General features: G+C 40.8%; 1 protein-coding gene across 2 annotated transcripts in view; it reads left to right on the top strand.

Moving 5' to 3' along the window:
- Nucleotides 1-202: 202 nt before the first annotated feature.
- SLC26A3 (solute carrier family 26 member 3) overlaps nucleotides 203-13,746 on the top strand; it is a 34,620-nt gene continuing 21,076 nt past the window's right edge. Inside the window, exons 1-6 of one of the 2 annotated variants that reach the window (XM_042248290.1) lie at nucleotides 203-255; nucleotides 8,583-8,797; nucleotides 9,289-9,428; nucleotides 10,653-10,763; nucleotides 11,255-11,427; nucleotides 13,197-13,361. In XM_042248290.1, the coding sequence (XP_042104224.1) occupies nucleotides 8,667-8,797; nucleotides 9,289-9,428; nucleotides 10,653-10,763; nucleotides 11,255-11,427; nucleotides 13,197-13,361 (720 nt within the window). In that variant the 5' untranslated portion in view covers nucleotides 203-255; nucleotides 8,583-8,666. 2 annotated transcript variants of the gene reach the window in all.

Genomic DNA, 13,746 nt, shown 5'->3' with positions numbered 1-13,746 from the left:
ATCATCCCATCTGCTGATCAGAGTCTCAAAGGTCAAGACGACACTGGAGTCTTTCCATTGTTGTAAAAGTTAATGAAAGTTAATTATTAAAGCTGACAGAAAGGTGATTTCCCCACTGCCTTACATAACCTATATATAGTCATCAATATACATATGGATGCATGCAGAACCTATAAAACTAAGTGGATGGACACTGCCTTTTAGAACTGGGCTATATTCCACCATCGCTGAAGGGCCTCAATGACTGTGTATCAGGTAGGAAATACATTTATGATTATTTTACTCAAATTGGTTTTCTGTTTCTTGCAAATGGTATGTTTTCTGACTGAAACATATTCAAAAGTTAGGGTGGCATTCTCGAGTTTATTCCATGATCAGGAATATTTTAAATCATACCTAACAATAGGCTTATGGATAAGGAAGTGGCAACCCACTCCAATATTCTTGCCTGAAAAATTCCATGGACAGAGGAGCCTGGCGGGCTGCAGTCCGTGGGGTTACATGACTGAGTACGCATGTATGAGGAGGGTGGAGGTAGATGGGTTGGTAGCAATAAACTGGTAGAACTAAAAAAAAAAAAAAATATATATATATATATATATATATATATATCTAACAATAGGCTTAAAATGTTGGTCTGGAGCCATAGCAATGTGATGTAAATATTTGAATAGATTTTGATATGACATTTGAGTAAACGTCTGTATGCATTTTTAGGACTTAAAATAACCCTTTCAATGATAGCAAGGTTTTTGTATTCATTATTCCCATATTCCTTTTATTCTACACCCAAATCTGATTTTATTAGTAGACCATCTGTTCTGAAGTTTAGCAAATAAAGCAGGCTTTTAGGAAAGGGTTTTCCAGAAGATAGGATGATCTATTAGAAGGTGTTGAGAAAAGTCTTTTGGTCCAGAAGTGAGGAATTTAAGTGCCAAACTCTCCAGATAGTCCAAGAAGGGAAAATGGGAGTGGAGCTGCTGCTGCTGCTAAGTCACTTCAGTCGTGTCCGACTCTGTGCAACGCCACAGACGGCAGCCCACCAGGCTCCCCCATCCCTGGGATTCTCCAGGCAAGAATACTGGAGTGGGTTGCCATTTCCTTCTCCAATGCATGCACGCATGCTAAGTTGCTTCAGTCGTGTCTGACTCTGTGCAACCCTACGGACAGCAGCCCACCAGGCTCCTCTGTCCACAGGACCCTCTGGGCAAGAATACTGGAGTGGTTGCCATTTCCTTCTCCAATGGGAGTGGTGGGGTGCAAAAGGGGAATAGAAACAAGTAGGACATACAGTAAAAAGGAAGAGAGAGAAAAAAATGCCACTGGAAAGCTGCAGAGTGTCATATGCCACGATTAATACTATACTGTGCAGCAGTATTTTTCCTATGGATTACCAGCTCTAACAAAAAATTCATTTCATTCTTTAAAATGTCAGAAGATTACACAACATTCTCCTAAATATGAGCATGGGGAACAACTTATTAAATTTCTGGATTAAATAATTTTCTTTTCCAAAGAAAATTGTCATTCAGAAAAACAGTTTAATGAAAGTTGGCCACATAAAGATCATTTCTACTGAGAAATGAGGAAGCAACTATTTCATTTCAGACAAAAGTACTTTTAGAGCAGGTTAGTTTTACAGTGGGTTAACACATATCTTGCCTCCTCCATCTTGATAAATGAATGAGTAAGTATATAAATAAATGAACAAATGTCTCAATGTCTACTAAACAGCTTATATTTGACTAAGGAACAAAATTCACAAAATCAGAATGGATGTTTTTAAATTTCTGAATAAATGAGTAATAACCTGGTTCAGCTTCTCTCCATGATGGAGGTCCTTGGTTCTCCAAACAAGAAGAAAAGAGTCTTCCTCCAGCCTCTGTTTCACTTTATTGGGTAGTAAAGGGGAGAATAATCAGGTTCACTTCAATGAGATTGAACTCCAGGCTACCCGGGCTCACGTTTTGTGTATATGATATTGAGAGCAGGAGCGTGGCAGAGGGGCTCTTCTGCACAAGGACAAGAGCATGTATGTGTCTCATCTGGAACTCTGTCCTCTTGTCTCTTAGGGATTCAGGGCTCATGGGCGCCCCGACATCAAAAGGCAGAGAAGAGTACATACTGGAAAGAATCGTTTACAAGACCTGGCTTCTTGTCCTAGCCCTGTCACTTGCTTAGCTGCGAAAATTGGGAAAGTCTTCTATTTTCTCTGATCTCAATTTCTTGATCTGTATGTTAATGATAATAATTTCTACCTTCTCTGCTCAAGGGAGAAAAGTGAAAGTGCTTAGAAATATGTAAAGCCTTAGAGAAAGTCATGGGATTCTCTTTAATTTTGTCAGCTTCATGGGTCTGAGATGCCTTCTTAACAACTTAACACTTAACATTTTTCATAATAGTTCATCCTTTTGGCCAACAAAATCCTCTGTTTCGGTATTTGTCTCACTAGCCTTTGAACATGATGTCTTAATCCCCCATTGCTTTCTTATCTCTTTCAAACTTATCTGTTCTTTAAGGCCTAACACAATTCCTAGACGAAATCTTTCTCAGTGCCAACCCACACTCACATCCTTTCTTCTTTCAATTTGTTATCTGTATCACTCATATTGGGCACTCCTTCTATGCAAGTAAACTTTGGAATTTAGAACTACATCATTTCTCTATCTCTTGTTTATAGTTCAATTTATCTCAAAAAATCTTCCTGAGTAATGACTACTTTAGAGGTACTCTGCAAAAGGGAAAGAAATGATTAAGTTTGGGCTTTGTCCTTGAGGAACTGAGTCTTACTGGCAAGAGAAACTTATCAACAAATAATGACAATACAGTTTACTACGGGAGAGAAATGCATACCAGGTGTGTACAAAAGGAAATGATTAACTCTTTTTAGAGGATTCCATGAAGGCTTTACAGCATCGTCATATCTTATACAGTTATGTTAAGAAGTTTTCCTAACAAACAATAGAATAATAAATGCTTGTTGAAGGAACAAATCATTGGTCATTGACAGCCAAGTATTTTAAAGGATGAATTGGAACTTACCAGGTGTTGGAGGAGAAAAACACAGGTAAAGGAAAAAGTGCATGCAAAGGAAAGGGGGCGAAGGGATGTTAAATATCATTTGTTTGTTAAGAAACTTCTGTAATTATGAAGGAGGAGTTAAGAAACTTGTGAGATAGGCCAGAGCCAAAATATGCAGGGCCTTGTATACCATGCTAGGAAGCTTAGACAGGGAGACAGTTTAACATTACATTGAAATAAATGGGTGAGAATGGAAAACTGCCAATTTTGGAGAAGTTCAGAATAAATATGAAGTCACAGAAAAGATGTTAGCACTAATGTTTTCAGACAGGTTCCAGCTGACTGTGTCATGTTGAGTCTATTGGTCAATATTAAACTCAGTCCTGAAACTATTACCTATGCAATTAAAGCTAAGAGGGCTCTCCTTATACACCTTAATTTCAGTCTTTACAATGGCCCTTTGTTGTTGTTGTTTTTCAGTCGCTAAGTACTGTCTGACTCTTTTGCAACCCCATGATTTGTAGCCCACCAGGCTCTTCTGTCCATTGCATTTCCCAGGCAAGACTACTGGAGTGGGTAACCATTTCCTTCTCCAGGGAATCTTCCCCACCCAGGGATCGAACCCGCATCTCCCACCATGGCAGGCTGATTCTTTATCACTGAGTTGTCTGGGAAGCCCTTACAATGCCCCTACAAGGAAGGTAATGACATCCGTTTTCACCTTGAGAAAAACTAAGGATTGAAGCACTTGCCCAGAGCAACTCAAACTATGGCCAAGAAATGACATGAAGGCGGGTCTACTTAGCTGCCAAATTCTCACTCTTTTCAGCTGCACCTCCTGACTGAATTAGGCTTGACTTAGTTTCTCAGCAGTAAGACTGATAATAATGATTCCCAATAAAAAGAGCTGTCAATAATAATAATAATGTTTAGTGCCCGAACTAAGATGAAAACTGAACTAAGTTCCTAGAAGGTGTTAAGACCACTGTAAAGCAGTTACATAAGCAAACTTCTTGACTAAGCAACACAGTTCAGTTCAGTTCAGTTCAGTCACTCAGTCGTGTCCGACTCTTTGTGACCCCATGAATCACAGCACGCCAGGCCTCCCTGTCCATCACCTACTCCCAGAGTTCACTCAGACTCAAGTCCATTGAGTCAGTGATGCCATCCAGCCATCTAATCCTCTGTCGTCCCCTTCTCCTCCTGCCCCCAATCCCTCCCAGCATCAAAGTCTTTTTCAATGAGTCAACTCTTCACATGAGGTGGCCAAAGAAATCCCAGGGCTGATCTCCTTCAGAATGGACTGGTTGGATCTCCTTGCAGTCCGAGGGACTCTCTAGAGTCTTCTCCAACACCACAGTTCAAAAACATCAATTCTTCAGCGCTCAGCCTTCTTCACAGTCCAACTCTCACATCCATACATGACCACAGGAAAAACCGTAGCCTTGACTAGACGGACCTTAGTCGCCAAAGTAATGTCTCTGCTTTTGAATATGCTGTCTAGGTTGGTCATAACTTTTCTTCCAAGGAGTAAGCATCTTTTAATTTTGTGGCTGCAGTCACCATCTGCAATGACTTGGGAGCCCAAGAAAATAAAGTCTGACACTGTTTCCACTGTTTCCCCATCTATTTCCCATGAAGTGATGGGACCGGATGCCATGATCTTTGTTTTCTGAATGTTGAGATTTAAGCCAACTTTTTCACTCTCCTCTTTCACTTTCATCAAGAGGCTTTTTAGTTCCTCTTCACTTTCTGCCATAAGAGTGGTGTCATCTGCATATCTGAGGTTATTGATATTTCTCCCGGCAATCTTGATTCCAGCTTGTGTTTCTTCCAGTACAGCGTTTCTCATGATGTACTCTGCATAGAAGTTAAATAAGCAGGGTGACAATACACAGGCTTGACATACTCCTTTTCCTATTTGGAACCAGTCTGTTGCTCCATGTCCAGTTCTAACTGTTGCTTCCTGACCTGCATATAGGTTTCTCAAGAGGCAGGTCAAGTGGTCTGGTATTCCCATCTCTTTCAGAATTTTCCACAGTTTATTGTGATCCACACAGTCAAAGGCTATGGCATAGTCAATAAAGCAGAAATAGATGTTTTTCTGGAACTCTCTTGCTTTTTCCATGATCCAGCGGATGTTGGCAATTTGATCTCTGGTTCCTCTGCCTTTTCTAAAACCAGCTTGAACATCAGGAATTTCACAGTTCACGTATTGCTGAAGCCTGGCTTGGAGAATTTTGAGCATTACTTTACTAGCATGTGAGATGAGTGCAATTGTGTGGTAGTTTGAGCATTCTTTGGTACTGCCTTTCTTTGGGATTGGAATGAAAACTGACCTTTTCTAGTCCTGTGGCCACTGCTGAGTTTTCCAAATTTGCTGGCAATACAGGATGCTCTTATATTCTTGCGCACTGAACTAGAGTTGTGTGCATCATCCATATTATTTTAGCAGAAAAAACATCCAAGATATTTTTTTATAGCCATTTGCTTTGGGACTCTTTAGAGAGCCCACACCCTCAGGATCCTCATTCCAACCCCATTACTTTTTTTTGAATAATATTTATTATTTTCATCTGTGCTAGGTCCTCACTGCTGCATGTAGGCTCTCTCTAGTTGTGGTGAACAGGGAGCTACTCTCTAGTTGGGGTGCAAACGCTTCTCATTGCAGTGGCTTCTCTTTGTTGCACAGCACAGGCTCTGGGGCAGGCAGTCTTTAGTAGCTGTGGCTTAGGATCAGTAGTTGCAGAGGCTCCAGACTGCAGGCTCATTAGTTCTGGTGCTGGTTCCTCTTTGGCTGTGGATTGGGGTCCCTCTGAAAGTGTTCACTGGACCCATTATTCTGCTTGTTCTCCCACCTCTCTCCCAGGTGTAGCTATCAAGACATGGCTGTATTTCCCATTGTCCAAAGACCTATTCATGAAATAAGGCTGGCTTACTTCTGGTTTTCCACTGACTGGCACAGCGGTATTTTGAGATCTGGCTCAGGGTGGAGTCAATGACAGCCAACTTTGTGCAAGGGTGGTGGAGGTATCTACCGTGACTGGGGAGAGGCCAGGAAATATTCAGCACACCTGCTTGCCTCCTGGATTCAAATGACCACCAATTAAAGAAAAATACTAGCATCACTTATGCGCATCTTGTTTCAAATTAGTTTCCCACAGGAAGGGCAGACTCTGAAAGAACAAAACACTGAATGGATAAATGTATAAATGCTGAGATATGCAAAGGTTAGGGCTATGGCCACTTTTCAGAGGAGTGGGGCAGGCAGAATGGAGGTGACCAGGTAGCTGGAAGCCCAGTGGTGACACTTAGTTTTCCACAGCCCGTTGTGGATGCGTGGAGTTTAAGGGGGTTGGAGGGGAATGGGTAATGTACACGACTCTCCCTAATTCCTATAAATATCAAAGTGTTATTAATAAATCAAAATAGTTAAATTGGAAAAAGCTGAACTCTATAAAATAATTCCAGGACTAAATTTGTGCTTGGGGCGGAGGTTGGTGGCAGGGAATGCAGAGAAAGACAAACTTGTATGCCTAAGTCACAGGACCAAAGAATGTAGGTATATGTATATATGTATATGTGTGTTTGTGTATGTAATTGGTATGAAATAAACCCAAAAAATTAAAAAGAACACATCATAGGAAAGGAGGTAAGAGTGGAAATGTATACAAATGAGACTTAAAGTTCAAAAATCATTAGGAGAAAAAGTGCCTAAGAATGAATTTCAATCCCCCAAAACCACTGATACCTTAATGAACCCAGAGAAAAATCTGAGGCATGAAGATAAAACAGAAATGAAAAGGTTATACATTAATATGGGTGTCATATTTGAAACTGGAATTGTTACTCTAGGCACCAATAAAAAAAGTTTTCCAAGAATTTCTGAGGTAAAGGTAACATGTTCAGGTTGTTTTGTTTTTAAATTAAGAAAAATCACTTTTGAATTCCTAACTAAATTAGGTCATTCTCAAGAATCCCAGAAATGACGAACTGGGGAATGACATTAATTTATGAGTGTCAGGAGCTTTTTCCAGCAGAGGCACCATAGGGGTGGATGATTCAGTGGCTCAGATGGTTGGTTACATGTGGACTATGAGGCAGCTGCTTTCGGGAGCAGTGATGCCCGCCTACGGAAGAACCACAAGATCGGAATTGTGGCCCTCAAGCTCTCTCACTCTAAATTCTGTAAAGATTTCTTAAGCAACCCTGACTCTTGCCCTCAAGCACTCCCTTTGTAGTCTGAGCCTTTGACCCACAAAAGAGCCAGACACGGTCCTCCTCAGGGAAGGAAGCTTCATAGAGATGGAGATGTAATCATATCTGCCATCCTTGTCACTAGCAAAAAAGATTAGACCATAACGTAACAGAGATAAAACATATAACAGCAAAAGGAAGGAGGAAAAAAAAATGAAATGACCAAGGAAAAGAACTAATGTGTTTCCATCAACGACCTGGTGAAAATATGAGTAAAGCAACAAAATGGTGGCTTTTTTTTTTTTTTGTCCACGGCAGCATCTGCCATAAATAGAATGCACAGTACCTGAGTCATCTTCATTCTAAGGTTGGCTAGACTGGGGACATTCCGGGCAACCCAGTGGTTAAGACTTGGGGCTTCCCCCACAGGGGGTATTGGTTCAATCCCTGGTTGGGGAGCAAAGATCCCACATGCCTTGTGGGGCAGCCAAAAAGGAAAAGAGAGAGAAAATTTATGGGACTTCCTTGCTGCAGTCCACCGGATCACAGAGTCAGACACAACTGAGTGACTGAACTGAACAGAACTTGGCTGTCCAGTGGTTAAGGCTTCGACTTCCAATGCCAGGGCATGGGTTTAATCCCTGGTCAGGAAACTAAGAGCTCACATGCCTTGCAGCCAAAAATTCAAAACATAAAAGAGAAAGAATACTGTAACAAATTCAATGAAGATTTTTTAAATGGTCCACATAAAGAAAGAATAGCGAAGAGGGTCTCACAGTCATAACAAAGTTCACAGGGACTCAAATGCTAGAGGTCAAGCCAGAGGTTGGGGCAGAAATGATAAGAAAATAACTTGAATGGGCAATATGCCTTGAAGTTCACAGATTAAAAGCATTTTAAAAGGTATTACAAAAATCCTGATGCATCAAATGGAATAGCCTTGGCTCGAGTTATCAGCAATGAATAGACTTTGATTTAAATCTTATGTGGCCCAGTATCCACAATGCCATAACTTTGGAAACTTTGCTGAAAAAAAATTTTGAGTAAATTCTTTTCTTGAGCTCTTGCTTTACAAATCAAAAATGCACTGACTGGTTAGTAAACTGAGTCACTCACTTCCTATTGTTCTTTGGCAATCTTTTAAAAATCAATCAATCAAAACCCTTGTTTACTTACCCAATGAATCCATGTCCAGCTCATTGCAGTAAAAGGAGATATCACTGTCACAAAACACAGTCTAGGTCCCTTAATCCAGCCTCTTTTGATCTCAAAAGGTGGTAACATTCAGTTCAGAGCTCACTCATCTGTAAATTGCATCACATTATCTCTGAGTTATTTAAGAAGCAAGCTGTGTTTGGTTTCAGGCATTTTAACCTGCTAAAGGCAAGAAGCGTTTGCCACGTAGTTTCAAAGGTCTTCCACTTACTACAACCGTCAGAGAAAGCAAAATGATCGAACCCATCGGGAATCAGTACGTTGTGGCCAGGCCAGTGTATTCTGCAAATGCTTTTGGGGAAGAACATAAGAAGAAACAAAGACATCATAAGACACTTCTGGATCATCTCAAAAAGTTGTGCCGGTAAGATGTTTTCTAAAGTACTGGTATTAGGAGTAAATGAAGCACTTTCTCTGAAATTTTTAAGCTTCCAAGTTCTTCTTTCTAGCCCAGTCTCCAGAGTCAGTCTTTTCACCTTTGATTTCCAAACCTCCTACTCCAGGGCTAGAAAGGTAGTCTCTGAAATGAACACCATCTCAGCTCTCGACACAATCTTTCCATAGCAGAAAACTGATAGATGAGGACAGAGGAAATTTTTCTGTCAACTGTTGTACAAGTCAAGCTGAGGATGACAAATAAGTTCTATTGTAGCTAAAGAAAAGAAGTATTTTTCTTAAAAAAAAAAAAAAAAAAAACCCTTTGGTGGTAGTCGGGGCAGCTAGTACGTGTAAAGAGGTGAATATTAGTGGGAAGATTAGTGCAATGATATCATCTTTAACAAATTTCCATCTACAATAGGTACTAAACTTAAAATTGGATATTAATTAACTGACCTGTGGTTTTCATTGTTACAGCTGTTCTGCACAAAAGGCCAAGAATATTGCCTTCTCGTTGTTCCCCATAGCATCTTGGTTGCCAGCATATCGCATAAAGGAATGGCTCCTCAGTGACATTGTTTCTGGAGTCAGCACAGGGCTGGTGGCTGTACTGCAAGGTAACTTTTTTCTGTTTATATATCATAAAATGCATCCTTTTAATAGGTAAATTCGGTATTGGGTTTGTTTGTTTGTTTTGGATATTTACAAAATCTTGTGCAACTAAGGTTGTGCAACTGTCATGGCTAAATAATTCTGAGACATTTTCACCATATCCATCCCCCCAAATCTCTTGCAAATCACTTCCCATCCTCCCTCCACCCAGCCCCTTGGCAAAAACTTTCTGTCTCATTGGAGTTGTCTATTCTGGACATTTCATGCAAACAGAATCACAGAACATATCAATCTTCTGCGTCTTGTTTCTTTCACTTAGCATAATGTTTGCAAGTTTCTCCCATGATGTACAAGTCCTTCATGCGCTTTTATGGATGAATAAGATCCTACTCTGTAGATACACCACATTTTGTTTGTCCGTTCATGAGTTGATGGACATTGGGTTGTCTCCACCCTGTGGCTTTTATGAATAACACTGATACTATTATGAACACTTGCACACAAGTTTTTGTGTGAACGTATGTTTTAATCCTCTTGGGTATATACCTAGGAGTAAAATTGCTGTGTCATATAATAATTCACTAGCAATGGTGAGGATTCAAAGTCCTCCACATCCTTGTGAAAACTTGTTACTGTCTGCCTTTGTTATTTTAGCTATCCTGCTGAGTATGAAATGGTCTCTCACTGTGGTTTTGATTTGCATTCTTCTAATGACTAATGATGTTGAGCATCTTTTCATGTGCTTACTGGCCATTTGTATATCTTTGGAGAAATGTCTTTTTAAATCTTTTGTATATTTTAAAATTACGTTATGTGTCTTTTATTTCTGAGTGGCAATGGTTGCTTACACTTTCTGGATAATAGACCTTTATCCAACACATGATTTGCAGATAATTTCTCCCTTTCTGAGGGATGTCATTTCCCTTTTTCATAGTATCTTTGAAGTACCCATTTTTACATTTTGATGGAGTCCAGTTTATGTGTTTTAAATTTGGCCGCTTATGTTATAGGTGTCACTAAGAAACCCTTGCTTAATTCAAGGACACAAAGGTTTATACCTAAGTTTTCTTGCAATAGTTTGATAGATTTAGCTCTTACATTTACATCTTTGATACATTTGAGTTAATAAAACAAGTTTTAAGGTGCAATCTTAAATACTAGAAGACCCTAATTAAAACTTCTATGATCCTTTGCATGAAATAAGAACACTGATGCTTGTATATTTACAGGTTTAGCATTTGCACTGCTAGTCACCATCCCCCCAGGCTATGGGCTATATGCAGCCTTTTTCCCAGTCATCATCTACTTTTTCTTGGGCACTTCTAGACACATATCTGTGGGTAAGTGAATTACTGGGCTAATTAATGCTCATTGCTTTTTCTTTACGAATGACGTTCGCCATGCATTGTGTATGTGTGCTAAGTTGCTTCAGTTGTGTCCGACTCTTTGCAAACCTATGGACTGTAGCCTGCCAGGCTCCTCTGTCCATGGGATTTTCCAGACAAGAATACTAGAGTGGGTTGCCATGCCCTCCTCCAGAGGATCGTCCCAACCCAGGGATCAAACCCAGGTCGCTTATGTTTCCTGCACTGGCAGGCGGTCTCTTTACCACTGGCACCACCTGGGAAGCCCCAGTCATGAATTGTATCAATTCCATATTGTGCAACATCCAGAAGAGGAGTCATAATTTCTTGTAATTACAAATTAGAACTGAGGCTTGGGAAGGAGACCAGAACTCCAGATGGTAATCTTTCTACATGCTACATTTTGATTGAAAGACAACTGTGCTATGGGGAAGCATAATGACCACAATTCACCCTCTCTTTATTAGGTCCATTTCCAGTTCTGAGTATGATGGTGGGAGCAGTAGTTGTGAGATTAACCGCAACAGACAATACAGCTGATTCAACATTCACTAATAGCTCAATGACTAATGATTCATCAATAGATGAGCAGAAGGTGATAGTGGCTGCAACAGTTACAATGCTTTCTGGAATCATCCAGGTGAGCATTTGTCCCATAATCTACCCTCCCCAATCTGTGTCCTGACTGGTACACATCTTTCTGGGTTTTCTCCTTCTTGCCACCCCTTCCAACTCTTCCTGTTAGTTGGTGTGCCTCCCTCAGTGGCCCACTGGAAATAATTTAAGAAGAGTCACTCATGGCAACCGTAAGAGGAGGGACAGATCCACTTTGCGAAGAGGAGTGAACATGGGTCTGGAGAGTAGGAAATATGAGAACATGGAGGCACATGTGATGACAAGTCAATGCTGAACTCAATAGAATACCTGGGAATTGATACACTCACAGTTCTTACTAAACAGAACTGTATGCAAGTAATAGAGAAACTGGCAGCTTGGAAATTTTTTCTCATTTCACATTGTGTGTGTGTTCAGTCACATCATTTGTTTCTGACTCTTTGCCACCCCATGGACTATAGGCTGCCAGGCTCTTCCATGGGACTATCCCAGCAAGAATACTGGAGGGGGTTGCCATTTCCTACTCCAAGGGATCTTCCCAACCCAGGGATAGAACTGGTGGCTCCTGCATTGGCAGGCAAGTTCTTTACCACTGAGTCAACTGGGAAGCCCAATTTCTTATTGAAAGTGAAAGTGTTAGTTGCTCAGTCGTGTTCAACTCTTTGTGACCCCATGGACTCTGTCCATGGAATTCTCTAGGCAAGAATACTGGAGTGGCTTGCCATTTCCTTCTCCAGGGGATCTTCCTGACCTAGGGATCGAACCTGGGTCTCCCACATTGCAAGCAGATTCAGGGAAGCCCTGAAGCTTACCATCTGAGCCACCAGGAAAGCCCCAGACGGTAAAGAATCTGCCTGCAATGTAGGATAACGGGGTTTGATCCCTGGGTTGGGAAGATACCCTGGAGAGGAGAATGGCTACGCACTCCAATATCCTTGACTGGAGAATTCTATAGTTCACATAGATTAGGGAGGGGCTTAAAGACTTACTCCCAAGCCACACCCCCACCACCATGACTGGATTGTAAAAAATGTCCCTGTTCTCAAGATGTTAGATAGTGATAATGTCAAACGCCTCAAGGTGTTGCCTAAAGACAAAGTGAAAAAAGAGTCAGTTCAAACCAAGACATAGTGATATGTCAGTTCAATGATGGGGTCTGAGTGCATCTCCGATTCTAGTGCTTTTGCAAACTCACAGTGCAGGTTGCATTCTGGTGACAGGAGTGGAGAGTCAGGCCAACTTTCTATACCCATTTACATTATTGCAAAATCCTAATGCTTTGGAGGAATGAATCAGTTTTGCCCTCAGTTAAAATCAAGCAGTTTTGATGTCATAAACAGTTATGTATTTTCCAATAAAAGTTGACCAACTTGTTTGAGGGAATCTGAATGGATGCTTGCCCATGCATGCAACAGCAACCAAAAAAAGGTAACTGACAATTCCCTGGGAAAAATTATGGGGACTGATGTTAGATAAAATTCTGCTATGAAAAGTTTATGGGGTGAGTCTCCTAAAAATACTTTGCCTTCAAAAGAGGGAAGAAAAGAAACATGCTAGTTCTTGGAGGTATACTGAAATGATGTGCTATTTGAACACCATGTAACATTTGGGGCTGAGGCGGGGAGGAGGGAAGCAGAGGGAGGTACCTTAATGGGAGGCTGAGACACTTTTTTCTTCCAGACCCAAGAGTGGAGGCTGAACCTCCACAGTTTGAACCATTTCAGTGGTTGATCTTTCAGATTGCCGAGGTATATTGTGAATCTACACTAACAAGGCTCTGTCCTCTCTTTGCAGTTGCTGATGGGGGTTCTACGGCTGGGCTTCGTGGTGATTTATCTATCCGAGTCCCTAATCAGTGGCTTCACCACCGCTGCCGCTATTCATGTTGTGGTATCCCAGCTCAAATTTATGTTTCAGCTGACAGTCCCCGCACATACCGATCCATTTTCACTTTTTAAAGTGAGTATTTTTTTTTGCTTCAAAGATAAGGAATACACGAAATTCACTATCATGTTTCCCAGAGAACTTTCCTTTTGTGCCTTTGCTACGGGGCTTACTTAACAACTTCCAGGAAATCAACAGGCTGAGAAATGTATTCACATGAAGAAAAAGTGGCAAAGAGAACAACACTGAACATCTTTCACAACTCCCATGAAGCTGATGTAAACAACAGAAATTAAGTCTCGCTTCTTCTAGGTTTGACTCTTCAGTATACTTCAAAAGAAAAAAAATGACGGCGCACATGATGAAAAGCTTTGTCCTGAGTTTTAAAATCTTTCTCAAAATCTTATGTTGAAAGAAATGTGCTAATTGGATGGCACTGCTTCCCTATTTCTAAAAAAGC

The sequence above is a fragment of the Ovis aries genome, chromosome 4 (genome assembly GCF_016772045.2).
Source record: "Ovis aries strain OAR_USU_Benz2616 breed Rambouillet chromosome 4, ARS-UI_Ramb_v3.0, whole genome shotgun sequence".
Classification (NCBI taxonomy): Eukaryota; Metazoa; Chordata; class Mammalia; order Artiodactyla; family Bovidae; genus Ovis; species Ovis aries.
The sequence above is the reverse complement of the archived record's forward strand: the minus strand, read 5'-3'. Positions and strand labels throughout refer to the sequence as shown.